Source organism: Lytechinus variegatus, chromosome 5 (genome assembly GCF_018143015.1).
Source record: "Lytechinus variegatus isolate NC3 chromosome 5, Lvar_3.0, whole genome shotgun sequence".
NCBI classification, from domain to species: Eukaryota; Metazoa; Echinodermata; class Echinoidea; order Temnopleuroida; family Toxopneustidae; genus Lytechinus; species Lytechinus variegatus.
The window spans coordinates 10,535,479-10,558,953 of NC_054744.1; the positions used below are offsets into that span (position 1 = coordinate 10,535,479).

The window sequence follows — 23,475 nt, forward strand, 5'->3', positions numbered from 1 at the left end:
TATAATATTTCAATTATCCCAGGGATCCTTTATTTCTTCCAACTATTCATGTATATATTGCATAAGATATCAGTGATTCTTTCGTGATGTTATGGTGGCTCTGAAAAGAGCCGTTTGGTTATATGCATTACAGGCTGTAGTGCATTGGCGCTCTAGGCGCGTTCTCCACGGATTCGACGGGCCAGCTGGATATCTTTCGGCATGATGGTAACCCTCTTAGCATGGATGGCGCACAGGTTGGTGTCTTCAAATAGCCCGACCAGATAGGCTTCGCTAGCTTCTTGAAGGGCCATTACGGCGGAACTCTGGAAGCGGAGCTCTGTTTTGAAGTCCTGGGCAATCTCCCTCACAAGACGCTGGAATGGGAGTTTGCGGATCAGAAGCTCGGTGCTCTTCTGGTAGCGGCGAATCTCTCTCAAGGCGACAGTTCCAGGCCTGTATCTATGTGGCTTTTTAACTCCCCCTGTGGCTGGGGCACTCTTCCTGGCCGCCTTGGTTGCCAACTGCTTTCTGGGAGCCTTTCCTCCGGTAGATTTGCGAGCCGTCTGCTTGGTGCGTGCCATGGTAGGTTACTTGTCTGATGGTAAGTCTGCGAATCGAACGTAGAAGACGAGATGAGTGACTGCCACTAAAAAGAGACCGCTATTTATAAGACCTCCGAGAGATCCCAAACCCAACGGCACCGTCCGCAGAGCGGTCGTGATTGGTCAGTTGTGTTGCTCTATTGTCATAACGCGCGAAGCGTGGTATGGTGGTGGCGCTGTGCACAACGGCAGTGCGTGAGTGAAGGCACCAAAGGGGTGACGAATTACACTACGGTAATAGTAAACTATATTCACGGGGCGACCGATTTTGGGTGTCATCCTTTTTTGGAGAAAGTAACAACATGTAAGAAACTAGGGAACGGGGACGCCATGAGTCAATGAAAAATCAAGACCCCCCGTCTTGTCAATAACATACGCAAATTATATGCTAACTTGGATTTGCTTTGCATCCCGTATTTGCGACTTTATACCCCCCCCCCCATTCAGTATTCATTTTCAGTATTAATTTATAGCATGCATGCATTCTCAAACGCATAATCATTCATGATCATTCCTTATCATCGGCACCTTTCCCATTACACACATACTTGTTACTTGATTTTCAAAAGATTCATTTTCATCTGTAATATTTAGCTATTATTTTAATTCGTTTAATTGATTCGACTGTTCATTCATACTACTTATCATACTACATAATGCATTCTTTCTTGAATATTTGTGTGGCCCTGAAAAGGGCCGTTGTTTGTTTATGAAGACTAGAACTCCCTCTATTTAGATGTGGTATACTTCGTCACCGCTTTGGTGCCCTCACTCACGGCGTGCTTAGCAAGCTCCCCTGGAAGAAGAAGGCGCACGGCGGTCTGTATCTCACGACTGCTGATGGTAGATTTCTTGTTGTACTGGGCCAGCCGACCAGCTTCGCCGGCAATCCGCTCGAAGATGTCGTTGACGAAGCTGTTCATGATCGTCATGGCCCGGCCAGAAATTCCGGTATCAGGGTGAACCTGCTTAAGGACTTTGTAGATGTAGATTCCGTAGCTCTCCTTCCTTTTCCTCTGCCTCTTCTTGCCGCCGCTGGGCCGGGGGGCCTTGACTGCTTTCTTGGAACCTTTCTTGGCAACTTGACCTGTTGGAGCCATGATGAATGTAAGCTGGTATGTGAAGAATGTACCGAAGCGTGTGCACCGATTAGATATTCGATTGCTAATGCGAGTGCCCCGTCTCAATCGCCCTATTTATACACCGCGTCCGGGTCCGGTGCGGCGCGGTCCGTATGCAAATGAGCCCCGGTCTTTCATTGGCCGGCCGGCCAATGGGCGCCTGTACTGCCCCTGGTCGAGAGATGGCGACAAAGTGGTCTTATGCAATGAGTGTGGTGATACTATCTTCTTATTAAATTCATATGACCTTATTGTTTTTCGGATCAGTGAAAACTCTTTTGAAAATTAATTATATTATTTTTAAGGAGATATTCTTCAGGACAACATCAAAGATTGTTGTTAAGCACGATATCACAATAGATACATGCTGAGCGAAGTTTATGCTTTTAAAAAGTGACGACGTGATGTGATGTAGTGTAGTACTGACGAAAAATGGCGATATGTCGTTACAGCTTGTACAATAATATTGTTATCAGGTCGAATGAAAATAATCCCCCTTTTCCTGGTGAATTTTCAGAAATTAAAACCTCTCTTTTAAGTGAGGGTAATGAAAATTGAATATTGTGATATTTTCTTTTCATCAGGACATAGGAAAATTCCTTCATGTGAACCAGTCAAAATAGAAATTCATGTTTATTTAAATGCATCTCGATAAACATCAATTCATTCCTATTTCACAGTACAAACCCTCCGTGAAAAGTTCATGCTTTTAGTGAAATGGGGGAAACGCAGTTTATTATCTGTTTTTACTGAAATTGAAATAAGGAGTTTAGCCGGGTTTTTTTAGGTAGCAAAAGAGCGACCTGGATAACTAGGAGCGGAGGCCGTCTTTTATCCTTTTTCCCAATTAGTATTATTTTTTATGCTTCTCACTCTCTCTCTCTCCACCCCCCCCCCCCATTTCTCTTCCTACCTCACCCCATCCCAAGTATATTTACAGCCATCCGATTGATTGAAAGAAATTAAGACTTTGCATAAGAAGTAATGATTTATATCTATATCATAGTCGTTTATTTCCTTTGGACGCACGTGATACATACATATTGGAAATGCTGCCGTGTTATTCTTTGCTGATGATCATAATGTAGTCTACCAATGTTAGATCACAGCGATACATGATGATTAATATTTTTTCTTCTTTATTGGTCACGAAAAATATAACCGGCATTTTGGCACCTTAATTATTGCAGCTATGTAATAGAATGGATTTCTTTGCGATCAAATTTTGTAAAACTGTGAATAACGTACCTCAACTCTAAAACCTGTTTGGCTACTCACATGCCATCCTCACTCTGTATAAGGCAATGGTAATTTGATGCTATGATGATAATGAAAGTATGAAATTATTTCCTAAATTGATTTATATTTAGCACTAAATTATTAGAGTACTGACAACAACATTCTTTCTTGATCATGTGGTGGCTCTGAAAAGAGCCGTTATTTCTAGCCATAACCGTAGTATCAGACTAGCCGCCAAAACCGTACAGGGTACGGCCCTGCCTCTTCAGTGCATAGACCACGTCCATGGCTGTGACGGTCTTTCGTTTGGCGTGCTCACAGTAGGTGACGGCATCACGGATGACATTCTCCAAGAAGACTTTCAGTACACCGCGTGTCTCTTCGTAGATGAGACCAGAGATTCTTTTGACTCCACCTCTTCTTGCTAGACGGCGGATAGCAGGCTTCGTGATACCTTGGATGTTGTCTCGTAGAACCTTGCGATGACGTTTGGCACCACCCTTTCCAAGACCCTTTCCTCCTTTTCCGCGACCAGACATCTTGATGAATGAGAGCTAGTTGTTGTACGATACTGAAGACTGGATGTTACGCTGAGCGAATGAGGTCATCCGCTAGAGCAGCGGCTATTGTGGTCAGATTGCGGACGTGGGTGACGAAACTCGTCACCGCGCCGACCCGGCGGCGATTGGCACTCGCGTCAGAGCGCCCCCTTGTGCCGACGCCGATATGATTTCTGAAAGAGTCCCCGCCCTGAAAACGCACGGAATAATGACCCTCAGGAAAAGAAAAGTAAAATGCATACTTTTTGGAAGATATTGTAAATAGTACTCGAATATAAGGCAACGTCTCGAATTTCACCAATGATACCGATCTCCCTCTCTAGTTAACTTTCTTGGCATTATTTATTTCTTACGTTTTCTTCCTTTCTCTTCGTGTTATTTTTCCCCCACGATATGTTAACTTCATACAGTATATAATTAGTTTCATATGCATTTTTATATATCTTATATGTTATTCAAATTTCGCCCCTTGTTCCTCCTTCTTATAATGTCATAATATTGTCCAATTACCGAACCATTTAATAGATGCATTATCTTAATACTTTTATTTGTTGGGGGTATTAGAATCCGACTTATACCAGTGCGGGTGGTCACAATATGGTTCATACTATTTTTTTTTATTATTATTTTCCTTAATTTTCTTTTTTATTATTCTTTTTCTTATTATTATTCTCTTTGTTATTATCATTATTATCAGTATCGTTTTCATTGAGACAAGTATTCTTTCTTGGAAATGTGGTGGCTCTGAAAAGAGCCGTTTGGTTGGCACTGGAAAGTGGCTATCCAGAAATCACTTGGATTTCTTTGTCACCTTCTTTGCCGCGGGTTTCTTGGGGTTCGAAGCCTTTGGCTTCTTGGCTACCGCCTTCTTGGTCGCCTTCTTGGGTGTCGATTTCTTGGCAGGGACTTTCTTCTTCGGCGTCTTTTTCTTCTCTTTCTTCTCAGTAGTCTTCTTTACTGACTTCTTCACTTTCTTGGGTGCTGCTTTTGCCTTCTTAGCGGCGGCTGCCTTCTGCTTTTTCTCCTTCTGGGCTGCAGCTTTCGCCTTGGCCTTCTCCCTCTCTTTCTCCTTCTTGGCCCTCTCCTTTTCCTTCTTGGCCTTCTCCGCTGCCTGTGCCTTGGCTGCTTGCACATTCAACTTGAATGACCCCGAAGCACCTTTCCCCTTCGTCTGCGTAAGTTTGCCCTTCTCCACACCAGCCTTCAGAGCCTTCTTGATGAATATGAGCTGTCGGTCCATCTGGACATCGAAGTTCTGCTCGATGTACTTCTTGATTGCCTGCAGCGAAGATCCATTCTTCTCCTTCAGTTCGGTAATTGCTGTCATAACCATCTCAGCAGCAGGCGGATGGGTCGCTGGTTTCTTCTTAGGAGCCTTCTTGGTGTCCTTCTCAGCCATTTTGGTATACGTCTTTACAGTTGCGATGTGAACAAAACAAGTGCCCGCCTCACCGCGAAATGATCATTATACGTCATGGTTGCGTACGTGGTAGGAAACCTCCCATGCCTGCCCGCTCCACTACAGTGTTGCCCATTTTACGAGTGCTTCTGCTAACTAGAGTAAATTCTTCTTCCTCTTCCCCTTTTTCTTCTTCTTATTATTATCATGTTTATTATTATTCTCCTTCTTATTATTCTTCTTCTACTTCTTATTGCTCCTCCCGTTATTTTCCTTTCGAAGACAATTTGTAACGATATTTTTATATTATTATTATTTTTTTCGCCCATAAACATGCACATATTATATATTCGTATGCATGCTATCATTGATAAAACATAAACTAAAAAGAGAGAAAGTCTTTGTTCGGTATTGCCATCCTAGCGTAGCTACTGAATTTAATGACGGAACACCGAGGCTAGGAACAACTCGCCACAAGGGGGCGTTGGTCGACATCAAGAGCGTGTGACATTAACTGTCATCTGAATGATTGAAGCACTCGTTATCACGAAAGTTTAGGACTTCCTGAATTTGATATACTACTACTACTACTACTACTACTACTACTACTACTACTACTACTACTACTACTACTACTACTACTACTACTACTACTACTACTACTAATACTACTCTTACTACTAATACTACTCTTACTACTACTACTACTACTAATACTACTCTTACTACTAATACTACTCTTACTACTACTACTACTCTTACTACTAATACTACTCTTACTACTAATACTACTCTTACTACTAATACTACTCTTACTACTAATACTACTCTTACTACTAATACTACTCTTACTACTACTACTACTCTTACTACTACTACTACTTCTACTCTTACTACTTCTTCTTCTACGTCTATGAATATTTTCCCTTCCAGTGCACCCCCGTTATTTGAAATTTCATGTTACTAAGTTTTGGTGAATTTTTTTCAAATTAACTTGATGAGCCTCCCTGAACTCTGCTTAATTTTTTATTCATTTATTTATTTGACATCATTTTACTTCTAATCTACTTGTCATTATACATTTTTCTTATCCGTCACGTCATTTACCTTATCTGTATGTATAGAGTTAGTGAGGGATGGATACCAATGAAAAGAAAACAACAACGATTCTTTCGTGAATATTTGGTGGCCCTGATAAGGGCCGTTGAAAATGGGGGTTCGCCGGGCGAGGCAAACTAGCTTGATTTAGCGGTCTTCTTTGGAAGCAACACGGCTTGGATGTTTGGCAGTACACCACCTTGTGCGATTGTCACACCACCCAAGAGTTTGTTCAGTTCCTCGTCGTTGCGTACGGCGAGCTGAAGGTGACGAGGGATGATCCTAGACTTCTTGTTGTCACGAGCAGCATTACCGGCGAGTTCCAAGATTTCGGCAGTCAGGTACTCCAATACTGCAGCCATGTAGACGGGTGCCCCAGCGCCTACCCTCTGTGCATAGCTGCCCTTTCGAAGAAATCGGTGAACACGTCCCACTGGGAACTGAAGACCAGCACGGGATGAGCGAGTCTTTGCCTTGGTTCGGGCCTTTCCACTCTTTCCTCTTCCAGACATGATGTTTTACTGATGAGATGAGCTGATAACGAGTTGAAGATCAGACCGGAGCAGTGTGCATTCGTGTAATGACCCCTCACCGCTTTTTTTCTGCCTTTTTATACACGATGTGGCGTTCGCATTTACCGCCGGGGTATTGCAACTATTGTCCAATCAACGGTTCGCTGACCGCCGTCGCCAGTACGGCCTCTGAAAACAAAAATCAATATTCGTGACTGCTGCCATCTTGCGGCCAATTCCTTCTCATTTGTTTACTATTCCTAACCCTATCTTTTCCTGTGCACCATTTATTTCATTTTCTTGAAAAAAATTAGAATGACGTGCACACCAAAATTTATTATGATCCCTCTAATAATCGAACGCACAACTCAATTCTGGAAGCTCGTGGTGTACTGTGTTGCAATATGGCTGCATAACATACCTACCTGAACCAAATACGATACAATAACGAATGCATTAATCTATTTTGATTTTATATTTCAATAACAGACTAGCAAGTGAATTCTTATTCAAATCAAATTACAAACAGATCTTCTTGAAACAAGTATGTACCCCCTGGAATATATTTATTGGAACAAGTGTACCAACTAACTCAATCCTACCTTCAAAATCATCAAACAGCCGAAAGCGAAGCCTTATGGCTTGCGATTTCACGTGTGTTTTATATATTAAAATAATAACAATGATAAAGACTGCGTGTATATACTGTTATGTCGATTTTATCACTAATTTATTTCTTTCCTTTTTTCATTTCAATAGGAAAAAAGGAGGAGGATGTCAAGGACAAGCAGTGACAGTGGCATGTGACATACGCACTCACTCTTCATGCGACTACAGGTGATTACCCCCCCCCCCCCCCGGTTCCCTCACAACACTATTTTGATCAAAGTTATATGCACGATGTGCATTATATCTATTATATTATAATATTTCAATTATCCCAGGGATCCTTTATTTCTTCCAACTATTCATGTATATATTGCATAAGATATCAGTGATTCTTTCGTGATGTTATGGTGGCTCTGAAAAGAGCCGTTTGGTTATATGCATTACAGGCTGTAGTGCATTGGCGCTCTAGGCGCGTTCTCCACGGATTCGACGGGCCAGCTGGATATCTTTCGGCATGATGGTAACCCTCTTAGCATGGATGGCGCACAGGTTGGTGTCTTCAAATAGCCCGACCAGATAGGCTTCGCTAGCTTCTTGAAGGGCCATTACGGCGGAACTCTGGAAGCGGAGCTCTGTTTTGAAGTCCTGGGCAATCTCCCTCACAAGACGCTGGAATGGGAGTTTGCGGATCAGAAGCTCGGTGCTCTTCTGGTAGCGGCGAATCTCTCTCAAGGCGACAGTTCCAGGCCTGTATCTATGTGGCTTTTTAACTCCCCCTGTGGCTGGGGCACTCTTCCTGGCCGCCTTGGTTGCCAACTGCTTTCTGGGAGCCTTTCCTCCGGTAGATTTGCGAGCCGTCTGCTTGGTGCGTGCCATGGTAGGTTACTTGTCTGATGGTAAGTCTGCGAATCGAACGTAGAAGACGAGATGAGTGACTGCCACTAAAAAGAGACCGCTATTTATAAGACCTCCGAGAGATCCCAAACCCAACGGCACCGTCCGCAGAGCGGTCGTGATTGGTCAGTTGTGTTGCTCTATTGTCATAACGCGCGAAGCGTGGTATGGTGGTGGCGCTGTGCACAACGGCAGTGCGTGAGTGAAGGCACCAAAGGGGTGACGAATTACACTACGGTAATAGTAAACTATATTCACGGGGCGACCGATTTTGGGTGTCATCCTTTTTTGGAGAAAGTAACAACATGTAAGAAACTAGGGAACGGGGACGCCATGAGTCAATGAAAAATCAAGACCCCCCGTCTTGTCAATAACATACGCAAATTATATGCTAACTTGGATTTGCTTTGCATCCCGTATTTGCGACTTTATACCCCCCCCCCCATTCAGTATTCATTTTCAGTATTAATTTATAGCATGCATGCATTCTCAAACGCATAATCATTCATGATCATTCCTTATCATCGGCACCTTTCCCATTACACACATACTTGTTACTTGATTTTCAAAAGATTCATTTTCATCTGTAATATTTAGCTATTATTTTAATTCGTTTAATTGATTCGACTGTTCATTCATACTACTTATCATACTACATAATGCATTCTTTCTTGAATATTTGTGTGGCCCTGAAAAGGGCCGTTGTTTGTTTATGAAGACTAGAACTCCCTCTATTTAGATGTGGTATACTTCGTCACCGCTTTGGTGCCCTCACTCACGGCGTGCTTAGCAAGCTCCCCTGGAAGAAGAAGGCGCACGGCGGTCTGTATCTCACGACTGCTGATGGTAGATTTCTTGTTGTACTGGGCCAGCCGACCAGCTTCGCCGGCAATCCGCTCGAAGATGTCGTTGACGAAGCTGTTCATGATCGTCATGGCCCGGCCAGAAATTCCGGTATCAGGGTGAACCTGCTTAAGGACTTTGTAGATGTAGATTCCGTAGCTCTCCTTCCTTTTCCTCTGCCTCTTCTTGCCGCCGCTGGGCCGGGGGGCCTTGACTGCTTTCTTGGAACCTTTCTTGGCAACTTGACCTGTTGGAGCCATGATGAATGTAAGCTGGTATGTGAAGAATGTACCGAAGCGTGTGCACCGATTAGATATTCGATTGCTAATGCGAGTGCCCCGTCTCAATCGCCCTATTTATACACCGCGTCCGGGTCCGGTGCGGCGCGGTCCGTATGCAAATGAGCCCCGGTCTTTCATTGGCCGGCCGGCCAATGGGCGCCTGTACTGCCCCTGGTCGAGAGATGGCGACAAAGTGGTCTTATGCAATGAGTGTGGTGATACTATCTTCTTATTAAATTCATATGACCTTATTGTTTTTCGGATCAGTGAAAACTCTTTTGAAAATTAATTATATTATTTTTAAGGAGATATTCTTCAGGACAACATCAAAGATTGTTGTTAAGCACGATATCACAATAGATACATGCTGAGCGAAGTTTATGCTTTTAAAAAGTGACGACGTGATGTGATGTAGTGTAGTACTGACGAAAAATGGCGATATGTCGTTACAGCTTGTACAATAATATTGTTATCAGGTCGAATGAAAATAATCCCCCTTTTCCTGGTGAATTTTCAGAAATTAAAACCTCTCTTTTAAGTGAGGGTAATGAAAATTGAATATTGTGATATTTTCTTTTCATCAGGACATAGGAAAATTCCTTCATGTGAACCAGTCAAAATAGAAATTCATGTTTATTTAAATGCATCTCGATAAACATCAATTCATTCCTATTTCACAGTACAAACCCTCCGTGAAAAGTTCATGCTTTTAGTGAAATGGGGGAAACGCAGTTTATTATCTGTTTTTACTGAAATTGAAATAAGGAGTTTAGCCGGGTTTTTTTAGGTAGCAAAAGAGCGACCTGGATAACTAGGAGCGGAGGCCGTCTTTTATCCTTTTTCCCAATTAGTATTATTTTTTATGCTTCTCACTCTCTCTCTCTCCACCCCCCCCCCCATTTCTCTTCCTACCTCACCCCATCCCAAGTATATTTACAGCCATCCGATTGATTGAAAGAAATTAAGACTTTGCATAAGAAGTAATGATTTATATCTATATCATAGTCGTTTATTTCCTTTGGACGCACGTGATACATACATATTGGAAATGCTGCCGTGTTATTCTTTGCTGATGATCATAATGTAGTCTACCAATGTTAGATCACAGCGATACATGATGATTAATATTTTTTCTTCTTTATTGGTCACGAAAAATATAACCGGCATTTTGGCACCTTAATTATTGCAGCTATGTAATAGAATGGATTTCTTTGCGATCAAATTTTGTAAAACTGTGAATAACGTACCTCAACTCTAAAACCTGACCCACACCTCACATGCCATCCTCACTCTGTATAAGGCAATGGTAATTTGATGCTATGATGATAATGAAAGTATGAAATTATTTCCTAAATTGATTTATATTTAGCACTAAATTATTAGAGTACTGACAACAACATTCTTTCTTGATCATGTGGTGGCTCTGAAAAGAGCCGTTATTTCTAGCCATAACCGTAGTATCAGACTAGCCGCCAAAACCGTACAGGGTACGGCCCTGCCTCTTCAGTGCATAGACCACGTCCATGGCTGTGACGGTCTTTCGTTTGGCGTGCTCACAGTAGGTGACGGCATCACGGATGACATTCTCCAAGAAGACTTTCAGTACACCGCGTGTCTCTTCGTAGATGAGACCAGAGATTCTTTTGACTCCACCTCTTCTTGCTAGACGGCGGATAGCAGGCTTCGTGATACCTTGGATGTTGTCTCGTAGAACCTTGCGATGACGTTTGGCACCACCCTTTCCAAGACCCTTTCCTCCTTTTCCGCGACCAGACATCTTGATGAATGAGAGCTAGTTGTTGTACGATACTGAAGACTGGATGTTACGCTGAGCGAATGAGGTCATCCGCTAGAGCAGCGGCTATTGTGGTCAGATTGCGGACGTGGGTGACGAAACTCGTCACCGCGCCGACCCGGCGGCGATTGGCACTCGCGTCAGAGCGCCCCCTTGTGCCGACGCCGATATGATTTCTGAAAGAGTCCCCGCCCTGAAAACGCACGGAATAATGACCCTCAGGAAAAGAAAAGTAAAATGCATACTTTTTGGAAGATATTGTAAATAGTACTCGAATATAAGGCAACGTCTCGAATTTCACCAATGATACCGATCTCCCTCTCTAGTTAACTTTCTTGGCATTATTTATTTCTTACGTTTTCTTCCTTTCTCTTCGTGTTATTTTTCCCCCACGATATGTTAACTTCATACAGTATATAATTAGTTTCATATGCATTTTTATATATCTTATATGTTATTCAAATTTCGCCCCTTGTTCCTCCTTCTTATAATGTCATAATATTGTCCAATTACCGAACCATTTAATAGATGCATTATCTTAATACTTTTATTTGTTGGGGGTATTAGAATCCGACTTATACCAGTGCGGGTGGTCACAATATGGTTCATACTATTTTTTTTTATTATTATTTTCCTTAATTTTCTTTTTTATTATTCTTTTTCTTATTATTATTCTCTTTGTTATTATCATTATTATCAGTATCGTTTTCATTGAGACAAGTATTCTTTCTTGGAAATGTGGTGGCTCTGAAAAGAGCCGTTTGGTTGGCACTGGAAAGTGGCTATCCAGAAATCACTTGGATTTCTTTGTCACCTTCTTTGCCGCGGGTTTCTTGGGGTTCGAAGCCTTTGGCTTCTTGGCTACCGCCTTCTTGGTCGCCTTCTTGGGTGTCGATTTCTTGGCAGGGACTTTCTTCTTCGGCGTCTTTTTCTTCTCTTTCTTCTCAGTAGTCTTCTTTACTGACTTCTTCACTTTCTTGGGTGCTGCTTTTGCCTTCTTAGCGGCGGCTGCCTTCTGCTTTTTCTCCTTCTGGGCTGCAGCTTTCGCCTTGGCCTTCTCCCTCTCTTTCTCCTTCTTGGCCCTCTCCTTTTCCTTCTTGGCCTTCTCCGCTGCCTGTGCCTTGGCTGCTTGCACATTCAACTTGAATGACCCCGAAGCACCTTTCCCCTTCGTCTGCGTAAGTTTGCCCTTCTCCACACCAGCCTTCAGAGCCTTCTTGATGAATATGAGCTGTCGGTCCATCTGGACATCGAAGTTCTGCTCGATGTACTTCTTGATTGCCTGCAGCGAAGATCCATTCTTCTCCTTCAGTTCGGTAATTGCTGTCATAACCATCTCAGCAGCAGGCGGATGGGTCGCTGGTTTCTTCTTAGGAGCCTTCTTGGTGTCCTTCTCAGCCATTTTGGTATACGTCTTTACAGTTGCGATGTGAACAAAACAAGTGCCCGCCTCACCGCGAAATGATCATTATACGTCATGGTTGCGTACGTGGTAGGAAACCTCCCATGCCTGCCCGCTCCACTACAGTGTTGCCCATTTTACGAGTGCTTCTGCTAACTAGAGTAAATTCTTCTTCCTCTTCCCCTTTTTCTTCTTCTTATTATTATCATGTTTATTATTATTCTCCTTCTTATTATTCTTCTTCTACTTCTTATTGCTCCTCCCGTTATTTTCCTTTCGAAGACAATTTGTAACGATATTTTTATATTATTATTATTTTTTTCGCCCATAAACATGCACATATTATATATTCGTATGCATGCTATCATTGATAAAACATAAACTAAAAAGAGAGAAAGTCTTTGTTCGGTATTGCCATCCTAGCGTAGCTACTGAATTTAATGACGGAACACCGAGGCTAGGAACAACTCGCCACAAGGGGGCGTTGGTCGACATCAAGAGCGTGTGACATTAACTGTCATCTGAATGATTGAAGCACTCGTTATCACGAAAGTTTAGGACTTCCTGAATTTGATATACTACTACTACTACTACTACTACTACTACTACTACTACTACTACTACTACTACTACTACTACTACTACTACTACTACTACTACTACTAATACTACTCTTACTACTAATACTACTCTTACTACTACTACTACTACTAATACTACTCTTACTACTAATACTACTCTTACTACTACTACTACTCTTACTACTAATACTACTCTTACTACTAATACTACTCTTACTACTAATACTACTCTTACTACTAATACTACTCTTACTACTAATACTACTCTTACTACTACTACTACTCTTACTACTACTACTACTTCTACTCTTACTACTTCTTCTTCTACGTCTATGAATATTTTCCCTTCCAGTGCACCCCCGTTATTTGAAATTTCATGTTACTAAGTTTTGGTGAATTTTTTTCAAATTAACTTGATGAGCCTCCCTGAACTCTGCTTAATTTTTTATTCATTTATTTATTTGACATCATTTTACTTCTAATCTACTTGTCATTATACATTTTTCTTATCCGTCACGTCATTTACCTTATCTGTATGTATAGAGTTAGTGAGGGATGGATACCAATGAAAAGAAAACAACAACGATTCTTTCGTGAATATTTGGTGGCCCTGATAAGGGCCGTTGAAAATGGGGGTTCGCCGGGCGAGGCAAACTAGCTTGATTTAGCGGTCTTCTTTGGAAGCAACACGGCTTGGATGTTTGGCAGTACACCACCTTGTGCGATTGTCACACCACCCAAGAGTTTGTTCAGTTCCTCGTCGTTGCGTACGGCGAGCTGAAGGTGACGAGGGATGATCCTAGACTTCTTGTTGTCACGAGCAGCATTACCGGCGAGTTCCAAGATTTCGGCAGTCAGGTACTCCAATACTGCAGCCATGTAGACGGGTGCCCCAGCGCCTACCCTCTGTGCATAGCTGCCCTTTCGAAGAAATCGGTGAACACGTCCCACTGGGAACTGAAGACCAGCACGGGATGAGCGAGTCTTTGCCTTGGTTCGGGCCTTTCCACTCTTTCCTCTTCCAGACATGATGTTTTACTGATGAGATGAGCTGATAACGAGTTGAAGATCAGACCGGAGCAGTGTGCATTCGTGTAATGACCCCTCACCGCTTTTTTTCTGCCTTTTTATACACGATGTGGCGTTCGCATTTACCGCCGGGGTATTGCAACTATTGTCCAATCAACGGTTCGCTGACCGCCGTCGCCAGTACGGCCTCTGAAAACAAAAATCAATATTCGTGACTGCTGCCATCTTGCGGCCAATTCCTTCTCATTTGTTTACTATTCCTAACCCTATCTTTTCCTGTGCACCATTTATTTCATTTTCTTGAAAAAAATTAGAATGACGTGCACACCAAAATTTATTATGATCCCTCTAATAATCGAACGCACAACTCAATTCTGGAAGCTCGTGGTGTACTGTGTTGCAATATGGCTGCATAACATACCTACCTGAACCAAATACGATACAATAACGAATGCATTAATCTATTTTGATTTTATATTTCAATAACAGACTAGCAAGTGAATTCTTATTCAAATCAAATTACAAACAGATCTTCTTGAAACAAGTATGTACCCCCTGGAATATATTTATTGGAACAAGTGTACCAACTAACTCAATCCTACCTTCAAAATCATCAAACAGCCGAAAGCGAAGCCTTATGGCTTGCGATTTCACGTGTGTTTTATATATTAAAATAATAACAATGATAAAGACTGCGTGTATATACTGTTATGTCGATTTTATCACTAATTTATTTCTTTCCTTTTTTCATTTCAATAGGAAAAAAGGAGGAGGATGTCAAGGACAAGCAGTGACAGTGGCATGTGACATACGCACTCACTCTTCATGCGACTACAGGTGATTACCCCCCCCCCCCCCCGGTTCCCTCACAACACTATTTTGATCAAAGTTATATGCACGATGTGCATTATATCTATTATATTATAATATTTCAATTATCCCAGGGATCCTTTATTTCTTCCAACTATTCATGTATATATTGCATAAGATATCAGTGATTCTTTCGTGATGTTATGGTGGCTCTGAAAAGAGCCGTTTGGTTATATGCATTACAGGCTGTAGTGCATTGGCGCTCTAGGCGCGTTCTCCACGGATTCGACGGGCCAGCTGGATATCTTTCGGCATGATGGTAACCCTCTTAGCATGGATGGCGCACAGGTTGGTGTCTTCAAATAGCCCGACCAGATAGGCTTCGCTAGCTTCTTGAAGGGCCATTACGGCGGAACTCTGGAAGCGGAGCTCTGTTTTGAAGTCCTGGGCAATCTCCCTCACAAGACGCTGGAATGGGAGTTTGCGGATCAGAAGCTCGGTGCTCTTCTGGTAGCGGCGAATCTCTCTCAAGGCGACAGTTCCAGGCCTGTATCTATGTGGCTTTTTAACTCCCCCTGTGGCTGGGGCACTCTTCCTGGCCGCCTTGGTTGCCAACTGCTTTCTGGGAGCCTTTCCTCCGGTAGATTTGCGAGCCGTCTGCTTGGTGCGTGCCATGGTAGGTTACTTGTCTGATGGTAAGTCTGCGAATCGAACGTAGAAGACGAGATGAGTGACTGCCACTAAAAAGAGACCGCTATTTATAAGACCTCCGAGAGATCCCAAACCCAACGGCACCGTCCGCAGAGCGGTCGTGATTGGTCAGTTGTGTTGCTCTATTGTCATAACGCGCGAAGCGTGGTATGGTGGTGGCGCTGTGCACAACGGCAGTGCGTGAGTGAAGGCACCAAAGGGGTGACGAATTACACTACGGTAATAGTAAACTATATTCACGGGGCGACCGATTTTGGGTGTCATCCTTTTTTGGAGAAAGTAACAACATGTAAGAAACTAGGGAACGGGGACGCCATGAGTCAATGAAAAATCAAGACCCCCCCCCGTCTTGTCAATAACATACGCAAATTATATGCTAACTTGGATTTGCTTTGCATCCCGTATTTGCGACTTTATACCCCCCCCCCCATTCAGTATTCATTTTCAGTATTAATTTATAGCATGCATGCATTCTCAAACGCATAATCATTCATGATCATTCCTTATCATCGGCACCTTTCCCATTACACACATACTTGTTACTTGATTTTCAAAAGATTCATTTTCATCTGTAATATTTAGCTATTATTTTAATTCGTTTAATTGATTCGACTGTTCATTCATACTACTTATCATACTACATAATGCATTCTTTCTTGAATATTTGTGTGGCCCTGAAAAGGGCCGTTGTTTGTTTATGAAGACTAGAACTCCCTCTATTTAGATGTGGTATACTTCGTCACCGCTTTGGTGCCCTCACTCACGGCGTGCTTAGCAAGCTCCCCTGGAAGAAGAAGGCGCACGGCGGTCTGTATCTCACGACTGCTGATGGTAGATTTCTTGTTGTACTGGGCCAGCCGACCAGCTTCGCCGGCAATCCGCTCGAAGATGTCGTTGACGAAGCTGTTCATGATCGTCATGGCCCGGCCAGAAATTCCGGTATCAGGGTGAACCTGCTTAAGGACTTTGTAGATGTAGATTCCGTAGCTCTCCTTCCTTTTCCTCTGCCTCTTCTTGCCGCCGCTGGGCCGGGGGGCCTTGACTGCTTTCTTGGAACCTTTCTTGGCAACTTGACCTGTTGGAGCCATGATGAATGTAAGCTGGTATGTGAAGAATGTACCGAAGCGTGTGCACCGATTAGATATTCGATTGCTAATGCGAGTGCCCCGTCTCAATCGCCCTATTTATACACCGCGTCCGGGTCCGGTGCGGCGCGGTCCGTATGCAAATGAGCCCCGGTCTTTCATTGGCCGGCCGGCCAATGGGCGCCTGTACTGCCCCTGGTCGAGAGATGGCGACAAAGTGGTCTTATGCAATGAGTGTGGTGATACTATCTTCTTATTAAATTCATATGACCTTATTGTTTTTCGGATCAGTGAAAACTCTTTTGAAAATTAATTATATTATTTTTAAGGAGATATTCTTCAGGACAACATCAAAGATTGTTGTTAAGCACGATATCACAATAGATACATGCTGAGCGAAGTTTATGCTTTTAAAAAGTGACGACGTGATGTGATGTAGTGTAGTACTGACGAAAAATGGCGATATGTCGTTACAGCTTGTACAATAATATTGTTATCAGGTCGAATGAAAATAATCCCCCTTTTCCTGGTGAATTTTCAGAAATTAAAACCTCTCTTTTAAGTGAGGGTAATGAAAATTGAATATTGTGATATTTTCTTTTCATCAGGACATAGGAAAATTCCTTCATGTGAACCAGTCAAAATAGAAATTCATGTTTATTTAAATGCATCTCGATAAACATCAATTCATTCCTATTTCACAGTACAAACCCTCCGTGAAAAGTTCATGCTTTTAGTGAAATGGGGGAAACGCAGTTTATTATCTGTTTTTACTGAAATTGAAATAAGGAGTTTAGCCGGGTTTTTTTAGGTAGCAAAAGAGCGACCTGGATAACTAGGAGCGGAGGCCGTCTTTTATCCTTTTTCCCAATTAGTATTATTTTTTATGCTTCTCACTCTCTCTCTCTCCACCCCCCCCCCCCCATTTCTCTTCCTACCTCACCCCATCCCAAGTATATTTACAGCCATCCGATTGATTGAAAGAAATTAAGACTTTGCATAAGAAGTAATGATTTATATCTATATCATAGTCGTTTATTTCCTTTGGACGCACGTGATACATACATATTGGAAATGCTGCCGTGTTATTCTTTGCTGATGATCATAATGTAGTCTACCAATGTTAGATCACAGCGATACATGATGATTAATATTTTTTCTTCTTTATTGGTCACGAAAAATATAACCGGCATTTTGGCACCTTAATTATTGCAGCTATGTAATAGAATGGATTTCTTTGCGATCAAATTTTGTAAAACTGTGAATAACGTACCTCAACTCTAAAACCTCTCTGGCTACTCACATGCCATCCTCACTCTGTATAAGGCAATGGTAATTTGATGCTATGATGATAATGAAAGTATGAAATTATTTCCTAAATTGATTTATATTTAGCACTAAATTATTAGAGTACTGACAACAACATTCTTTCTTGATCATGTGGTGGCTCTGAAAAGAGCCGTTATTTCTAGCCATAACCGTAGTATCAGACTAGCCGCCAAAACCGTACAGGGTACGGCCCTGCCTCTTCAGTGCATAGACCACGTCCATGGCTGTGACGGTCTTTCGTTTGGCGTGCTCACAGTAGGTGACGGCATCACGGATGACATTCTCCAAGAAGACTTTCAGTACACCGCGTGTCTCTTCGTAGATGAGACCAGAGATTCTTTTGACTCCACCTCTTCTTGCTAGACGGCGGATAGCAGGCTTCGTGATACCTTGGATGTTGTCTCGTAGAACCTTGCGATGACGTTTGGCACCACCCTTTCCAAGACCCTTTCCTCCTTTTCCGCGACCAGACATCTTGATGAATGAGAGCTAGTTGTTGTACGATACTGAAGACTGGATGTTACGCTGAGCGAATGAGGTCATCCGCTAGAGCAGCGGCTATTGTGGTCAGATTGCGGACGTGGGTGACGAAACTCGTCACCGCGCCGACCCGGCGGCGATTGGCACTCGCGTCAGAGCGCCCCCTTGTGCCGACGCCGATATGATTTCTGAAAGAGTCCCCGCCCTGAAAACGCACGGAATAATGACCCTCAGGAAAAGAAAAGTAAAATGCATACTTTTTGGAAGATATTGTAAATAGTACTCGAATATAAGGCAACGTCTCGAATTTCACCAATGATACCGATCTCCCTCTCTAGTTAACTTTCTTGGCATTATTTATTTCTTACGTTTTCTTCCTTTCTCTTCGTGTTATTTTTCCCCCACGATATGTTAACTTCATACAGTATATAATTAGTTTCATATGCATTTTTATATATCTTATATGTTATTCAAATTTCGCCCCTTGTTCCTCCTTCTTATAATGTCATAATATTGTCCAATTACCGAACCATTTAATAGATGCATTATCTTAATACTTTTATTTGTTGGGGGTATTAGAATCCGACTTATACCAGTGCGGGTGGTCACAATATGGTTCATACTATTTTTTTTTATTATTATTTTCCTTAATTTTCTTTTTTATTATTCTTTTTCTTATTATTATTCTCTTTGTTATTATCATTATTATCAGTATCGTTTTCATTGAGACAAGTATTCTTTCTTGGAAATGTGGTGGCTCTGAAAAGAGCCGTTTGGTTGGCACTGGAAAGTGGCTATCCAGAAATCACTTGGATTTCTTTGTCACCTTCTTTGCCGCGGGTTTCTTGGGGTTCGAAGCCTTTGGCTTCTTGGCTACCGCCTTCTTGGTCGCCTTCTTGGGTGTCGATTTCTTGGCAGGGACTTTCTTCTTCGGCGTCTTTTTCTTCTCTTTCTTCTCAGTAGTCTTCTTTACTGACTTCTTCACTTTCTTGGGTGCTGCTTTTGCCTTCTTAGCGGCGGCTGCCTTCTGCTTTTTCTCCTTCTGGGCTGCAGCTTTCGCCTTGGCCTTCTCCCTCTCTTTCTCCTTCTTGGCCCTCTCCTTTTCCTTCTTGGCCTTCTCCGCTGCCTGTGCCTTGGCTGCTTGCACATTCAACTTGAATGACCCCGAAGCACCTTTCCCCTTCGTCTGCGTAAGTTTGCCCTTCTCCACACCAGCCTTCAGAGCCTTCTTGATGAATATGAGCTGTCGGTCCATCTGGACATCGAAGTTCTGCTCGATGTACTTCTTGATTGCCTGCAGCGAAGATCCATTCTTCTCCTTCAGTTCGGTAATTGCTGTCATAACCATCTCAGCAGCAGGCGGATGGGTCGCTGGTTTCTTCTTAGGAGCCTTCTTGGTGTCCTTCTCAGCCATTTTGGTATACGTCTTTACAGTTGCGATGTGAACAAAACAAGTGCCCGCCTCACCGCGAAATGATCATTATACGTCATGGTTGCGTACGTGGTAGGAAACCTCCCATGCCTGCCCGCTCCACTACAGTGTTGCCCATTTTACGAGTGCTTCTGCTAACTAGAGTAAATTCTTCTTCCTCTTCCCCTTTTTCTTCTTCTTATTATTATCATGTTTATTATTATTCTCCTTCTTATTATTCTTCTTCTACTTCTTATTGCTCCTCCCGTTATTTTCCTTTCGAAGACAATTTGTAACGATATTTTTATATTATTATTATTTTTTTCGCCCATAAACATGCACATATTATATATTCGTATGCATGCTATCATTGATAAAACATAAACTAAAAAGAGAGAAAGTCTTTGTTCGGTATTGCCATCCTAGCGTAGCTACTGAATTTAATGACGGAACACCGAGGCTAGGAACAACTCGCCACAAGGGGGCGTTGGTCGACATCAAGAGCGTGTGACATTAACTGTCATCTGAATGATTGAAGCACTCGTTATCACGAAAGTTTAGGACTTCCTGAATTTGATATACTACTACTACTACTACTACTACTACTACTACTACTACTACTACTACTACTACTACTACTACTACTACTACTACTACTACTACTACTAATACTACTCTTACTACTAATACTACTCTTACTACTACTACTACTACTAATACTACTCTTACTACTAATACTACTCTTACTACTACTACTACTCTTACTACTAATACTACTCTTACTACTAATACTACTCTTACTACTAATACTACTCTTACTACTAATACTACTCTTACTACTAATACTACTCTTACTACTACTACTACTCTTACTACTACTACTACTTCTACTCTTACTACTTCTTCTTCTACGTCTATGAATATTTTCCCTTCCAGTGCACCCCCGTTATTTGAAATTTCATGTTACTAAGTTTTGGTGAATTTTTTTCAAATTAACTTGATGAGCCTCCCTGAACTCTGCTTAATTTTTTATTCATTTATTTATTTGACATCATTTTACTTCTAATCTACTTGTCATTATACATTTTTCTTATCCGTCACGTCATTTACCTTATCTGTATGTATAGAGTTAGTGAGGGAGAAAGAGGGATGGATACCAATGAAAAGAAAACAACAACGATTCTTTCGTGAATATTTGGTGGCCCTGATAAGGGCCGTTGAAAATGGGGGTTCGCCGGGCGAGGCAAACTAGCTTGATTTAGCGGTCTTCTTTGGAAGCAACACGGCTTGGATGTTTGGCAGTACACCACCTTGTGCGATTGTCACACCACCCAAGAGTTTGTTCAGTTCCTCGTCGTTGCGTACGGCGAGCTGAAGGTGACGAGGGATGATCCTAGACTTCTTGTTGTCACGAGCAGCATTACCGGCGAGTTCCAAGATTTCGGCAGTCAGGTACTCCAATACTGCAGCCATGTAGACGGGTGCCCCAGCGCCTACCCTCTGTGCATAGCTGCCCTTTCGAAGAAATCGGTGAACACGTCCCACTGGGAACTGAAGACCAGCACGGGATGAGCGAGTCTTTGCCTTGGTTCGGGCCTTTCCACTCTTTCCTCTTCCAGACATGATGTTTTACTGATGAGATGAGCTGATAACGAGTTGAAGATCAGACCGGAGCAGTGTGCATTCGTGTAATGACCCCTCACCGCTTTTTTTCTGCCTTTTTATACACGATGTGGCGTTCGCATTTACCGCCGGGGTATTGCAACTATTGTCCAATCAACGGTTCGCTGACCGCCGTCGCCAGTACGGCCTCTGAAAACAAAAATCAATATTCGTGACTGCTGCCATCTTGCGGCCAATTCCTTCTCATTTGTTTACTATTCCTAACCCTATCTTTTCCTGTGCACCATTTATTTCATTTTCTTGAAAAAAATTAGAATGACGTGCACACCAAAATTTATTATGATCCCTCTAATAATCGAACGCACAACTCAATTCTGGAAGCTCGTGGTGTACTGTGTTGCAATATGGCTGCATAACATACCTACCTGAACCAAATACGATACAATAACGAATGCATTAATCTATTTTGATTTTATATTTCAATAACAGACTAGCAAGTGAATTCTTATTCAAATCAAATTACAAACAGATCTTCTTGAAACAAGTATGTACCCCCTGGAATATATTTATTGGAACAAGTGTACCAACTAACTCAATCCTACCTTCAAAATCATCAAACAGCCGAAAGCGAAGCCTTATGGCTTGCGATTTCACGTGTGTTTTATATATTAAAATAATAACAATGATAAAGACTGCGTGTATATACTGTTATGTCGATTTTATCACTAATTTATTTCTTTCCTTTTTTCATTTCAATAGGAAAAAAGGAGGAGGATGTCAAGGACAAGCAGTGACAGTGGCATGTGACATACGCACTCACTCTTCATGCGACTACAGGTGATTACCCCCCCCCCCCCCCGGTTCCCTCACAACACTATTTTGATCAAAGTTATATGCACGATGTGCATTATATCTATTATATTATAATATTTCAATTATCCCAGGGATCCTTTATTTCTTCCAACTATTCATGTATATATTGCATAAGATATCAGTGATTCTTTCGTGATGTTATGGTGGCTCTGAAAAGAGCCGTTTGGTTATATGCATTACAGGCTGTAGTGCATTGGCGCTCTAGGCGCGTTCTCCACGGATTCGACGGGCCAGCTGGATATCTTTCGGCATGATGGTAACCCTCTTAGCATGGATGGCGCACAGGTTGGTGTCTTCAAATAGCCCGACCAGATAGGCTTCGCTAGCTTCTTGAAGGGCCATTACGGCGGAACTCTGGAAGCGGAGCTCTGTTTTGAAGTCCTGGGCAATCTCCCTCACAAGACGCTGGAATGGGAGTTTGCGGATCAGAAGCTCGGTGCTCTTCTGGTAGCGGCGAATCTCTCTCAAGGCGACAGTTCCAGGCCTGTATCTATGTGGCTTTTTAACTCCCCCTGTGGCTGGGGCACTCTTCCTGGCCGCCTTGGTTGCCAACTGCTTTCTGGGAGCCTTTCCTCCGGTAGATTTGCGAGCCGTCTGCTTGGTGCGTGCCATGGTAGGTTACTTGTCTGATGGTAAGTCTGCGAATCGAACGTAGAAGACGAGATGAGTGACTGCCACTAAAAAGAGACCGCTATTTATAAGACCTCCGAGAGATCCCAAACCCAACGGCACCGTCCGCAGAGCTGTCGTGATTGGTCAGTTGTGTTGCTCTATTGTCATAACGCGCGAAGCGTGGTATGGTGGTGGCGCTGTGCACAACGGCAGTGCGTGAGTGAAGGCACCAAAGGGGTGACGAATTACACTACGGTAATAGTAAACTATATTCACGGGCCGACCGATTTTGGGTGTCATCCTTTTTTGGAGAAAGTAACAACATGTAAGAAACTAGGGAACGGGGACGCCATGAGTCAATGAAAAATCAAGACCCCCCCCCCGTCTTGTCAATAACATTATCAAATTATATGCTAACTTGGATTTGCTTTGCATCCCGTATTTGCGACTTTATACCCCCCCCCCCATTCAGTATTCATTTTCAGTATTAATTTATAGCATGCATGCATTCTCAAACGCATAATCATTCATGATCATTCCTTATCATCGGCACCTTTCCCATTACACACATACTTGTTACTTGATTTTCAAAAG

General features: G+C 42.5%; 12 protein-coding genes across 12 annotated transcripts; all 12 read right to left on the minus strand.

Moving 5' to 3' along the window:
* Positions 1-517: 517 nt before the first annotated feature.
* Positions 518-1,814, minus strand: LOC121415261 (histone H2B.2, embryonic-like). Its single transcript, XM_041608446.1, has one exon. The coding sequence runs from the start codon at positions 1,682-1,684 to the stop codon at positions 1,313-1,315; it is 372 nt and encodes a 123-aa protein (XP_041464380.1). The 5' UTR covers positions 1,685-1,814; the 3' UTR covers positions 518-1,312.
* A 1,307-nt stretch (positions 1,815-3,121) lies between these two features.
* Positions 3,122-4,189, minus strand: LOC121415266 (histone H4). Its single transcript, XM_041608452.1, has one exon. The coding sequence runs from the start codon at positions 3,481-3,483 to the stop codon at positions 3,172-3,174; it is 312 nt and encodes a 103-aa protein (XP_041464386.1). The 5' UTR covers positions 3,484-4,189; the 3' UTR covers positions 3,122-3,171.
* Positions 4,190-4,240: 51 nt separating this feature from the next.
* LOC121415249 (histone H1.1, embryonic-like) lies at positions 4,241-4,953 on the minus strand. Its single transcript, XM_041608431.1, has one exon. The coding sequence runs from the start codon at positions 4,901-4,903 to the stop codon at positions 4,295-4,297; it is 609 nt and encodes a 202-aa protein (XP_041464365.1). The 5' UTR covers positions 4,904-4,953; the 3' UTR covers positions 4,241-4,294.
* A 1,135-nt stretch (positions 4,954-6,088) lies between these two features.
* Positions 6,089-7,377, minus strand: LOC121415256 (histone H2A, embryonic). Its single transcript, XM_041608439.1, has one exon. It carries the CDS (start codon positions 6,511-6,513, stop codon positions 6,139-6,141), a length of 375 nt encoding a protein of 124 aa, XP_041464373.1. The 5' UTR covers positions 6,514-7,377; the 3' UTR covers positions 6,089-6,138.
* Positions 7,378-8,698: 1,321 nt separating this feature from the next.
* On the minus strand, positions 8,699-9,249 carry LOC121415257 (histone H2B.2, embryonic-like). The gene has a single exon (XM_041608442.1). The coding sequence runs from the start codon at positions 9,117-9,119 to the stop codon at positions 8,748-8,750; it is 372 nt and encodes a 123-aa protein (XP_041464376.1). The 5' UTR covers positions 9,120-9,249; the 3' UTR covers positions 8,699-8,747.
* Positions 9,250-10,555: 1,306 nt separating this feature from the next.
* On the minus strand, positions 10,556-11,623 carry LOC121415264 (histone H4). Its single transcript, XM_041608450.1, has one exon. The coding sequence runs from the start codon at positions 10,915-10,917 to the stop codon at positions 10,606-10,608; it is 312 nt and encodes a 103-aa protein (XP_041464384.1). The 5' UTR covers positions 10,918-11,623; the 3' UTR covers positions 10,556-10,605.
* A 51-nt stretch (positions 11,624-11,674) lies between these two features.
* Positions 11,675-12,387, minus strand: LOC121415250 (histone H1.1, embryonic-like). The gene has a single exon (XM_041608433.1). It carries the CDS (start codon positions 12,335-12,337, stop codon positions 11,729-11,731), a length of 609 nt encoding a protein of 202 aa, XP_041464367.1. The 5' UTR covers positions 12,338-12,387; the 3' UTR covers positions 11,675-11,728.
* A 1,135-nt stretch (positions 12,388-13,522) lies between these two features.
* LOC121415255 (histone H2A, embryonic) lies at positions 13,523-14,340 on the minus strand. The gene has a single exon (XM_041608438.1). The coding sequence runs from the start codon at positions 13,945-13,947 to the stop codon at positions 13,573-13,575; it is 375 nt and encodes a 124-aa protein (XP_041464372.1). The 5' UTR covers positions 13,948-14,340; the 3' UTR covers positions 13,523-13,572.
* A 1,046-nt stretch (positions 14,341-15,386) lies between these two features.
* LOC121415259 (histone H2B.2, embryonic-like) lies at positions 15,387-16,686 on the minus strand. Its single transcript, XM_041608444.1, has one exon. It carries the CDS (start codon positions 16,554-16,556, stop codon positions 16,185-16,187), a length of 372 nt encoding a protein of 123 aa, XP_041464378.1. The 5' UTR covers positions 16,557-16,686; the 3' UTR covers positions 15,387-16,184.
* Positions 16,687-17,994: 1,308 nt separating this feature from the next.
* LOC121415265 (histone H4) lies at positions 17,995-19,062 on the minus strand. The gene has a single exon (XM_041608451.1). It carries the CDS (start codon positions 18,354-18,356, stop codon positions 18,045-18,047), a length of 312 nt encoding a protein of 103 aa, XP_041464385.1. The 5' UTR covers positions 18,357-19,062; the 3' UTR covers positions 17,995-18,044.
* A 51-nt stretch (positions 19,063-19,113) lies between these two features.
* LOC121415251 (histone H1.1, embryonic-like) lies at positions 19,114-19,826 on the minus strand. The gene has a single exon (XM_041608434.1). It carries the CDS (start codon positions 19,774-19,776, stop codon positions 19,168-19,170), a length of 609 nt encoding a protein of 202 aa, XP_041464368.1. The 5' UTR covers positions 19,777-19,826; the 3' UTR covers positions 19,114-19,167.
* A 972-nt stretch (positions 19,827-20,798) lies between these two features.
* On the minus strand, positions 20,799-21,400 carry LOC121415268 (histone H2A, embryonic). Its single transcript, XM_041608454.1, has one exon. The coding sequence runs from the start codon at positions 21,394-21,396 to the stop codon at positions 21,022-21,024; it is 375 nt and encodes a 124-aa protein (XP_041464388.1). The 5' UTR covers positions 21,397-21,400; the 3' UTR covers positions 20,799-21,021.
* Positions 21,401-23,475: the final 2,075 nt, after the last annotated feature.

Excerpts from the sequence above, each read along its gene's own strand:
- LOC121415261 (XM_041608446.1), bottom strand. The coding sequence starts at position 1,684 with ATGGCTCCAACAGGTCAAGTTGCCAAGAAAGGTTCCAAGAAAGCAGTC.
- LOC121415266 (XM_041608452.1), bottom strand. The coding sequence starts at position 3,483 with ATGTCTGGTCGCGGAAAAGGAGGAAAGGGTCTTGGAAAGGGTGGTGCC.
- LOC121415249 (XM_041608431.1), bottom strand. The coding sequence starts at position 4,903 with ATGGCTGAGAAGGACACCAAGAAGGCTCCTAAGAAGAAACCAGCGACC.
- LOC121415256 (XM_041608439.1), bottom strand. The coding sequence starts at position 6,513 with ATGTCTGGAAGAGGAAAGAGTGGAAAGGCCCGAACCAAGGCAAAGACT.
- LOC121415257 (XM_041608442.1), bottom strand. The coding sequence starts at position 9,119 with ATGGCTCCAACAGGTCAAGTTGCCAAGAAAGGTTCCAAGAAAGCAGTC.
- LOC121415264 (XM_041608450.1), bottom strand. The coding sequence starts at position 10,917 with ATGTCTGGTCGCGGAAAAGGAGGAAAGGGTCTTGGAAAGGGTGGTGCC.
- LOC121415250 (XM_041608433.1), bottom strand. The coding sequence starts at position 12,337 with ATGGCTGAGAAGGACACCAAGAAGGCTCCTAAGAAGAAACCAGCGACC.
- LOC121415255 (XM_041608438.1), bottom strand. The coding sequence starts at position 13,947 with ATGTCTGGAAGAGGAAAGAGTGGAAAGGCCCGAACCAAGGCAAAGACT.
- LOC121415259 (XM_041608444.1), bottom strand. The coding sequence starts at position 16,556 with ATGGCTCCAACAGGTCAAGTTGCCAAGAAAGGTTCCAAGAAAGCAGTC.
- LOC121415265 (XM_041608451.1), bottom strand. The coding sequence starts at position 18,356 with ATGTCTGGTCGCGGAAAAGGAGGAAAGGGTCTTGGAAAGGGTGGTGCC.
- LOC121415251 (XM_041608434.1), bottom strand. The coding sequence starts at position 19,776 with ATGGCTGAGAAGGACACCAAGAAGGCTCCTAAGAAGAAACCAGCGACC.
- LOC121415268 (XM_041608454.1), bottom strand. The coding sequence starts at position 21,396 with ATGTCTGGAAGAGGAAAGAGTGGAAAGGCCCGAACCAAGGCAAAGACT.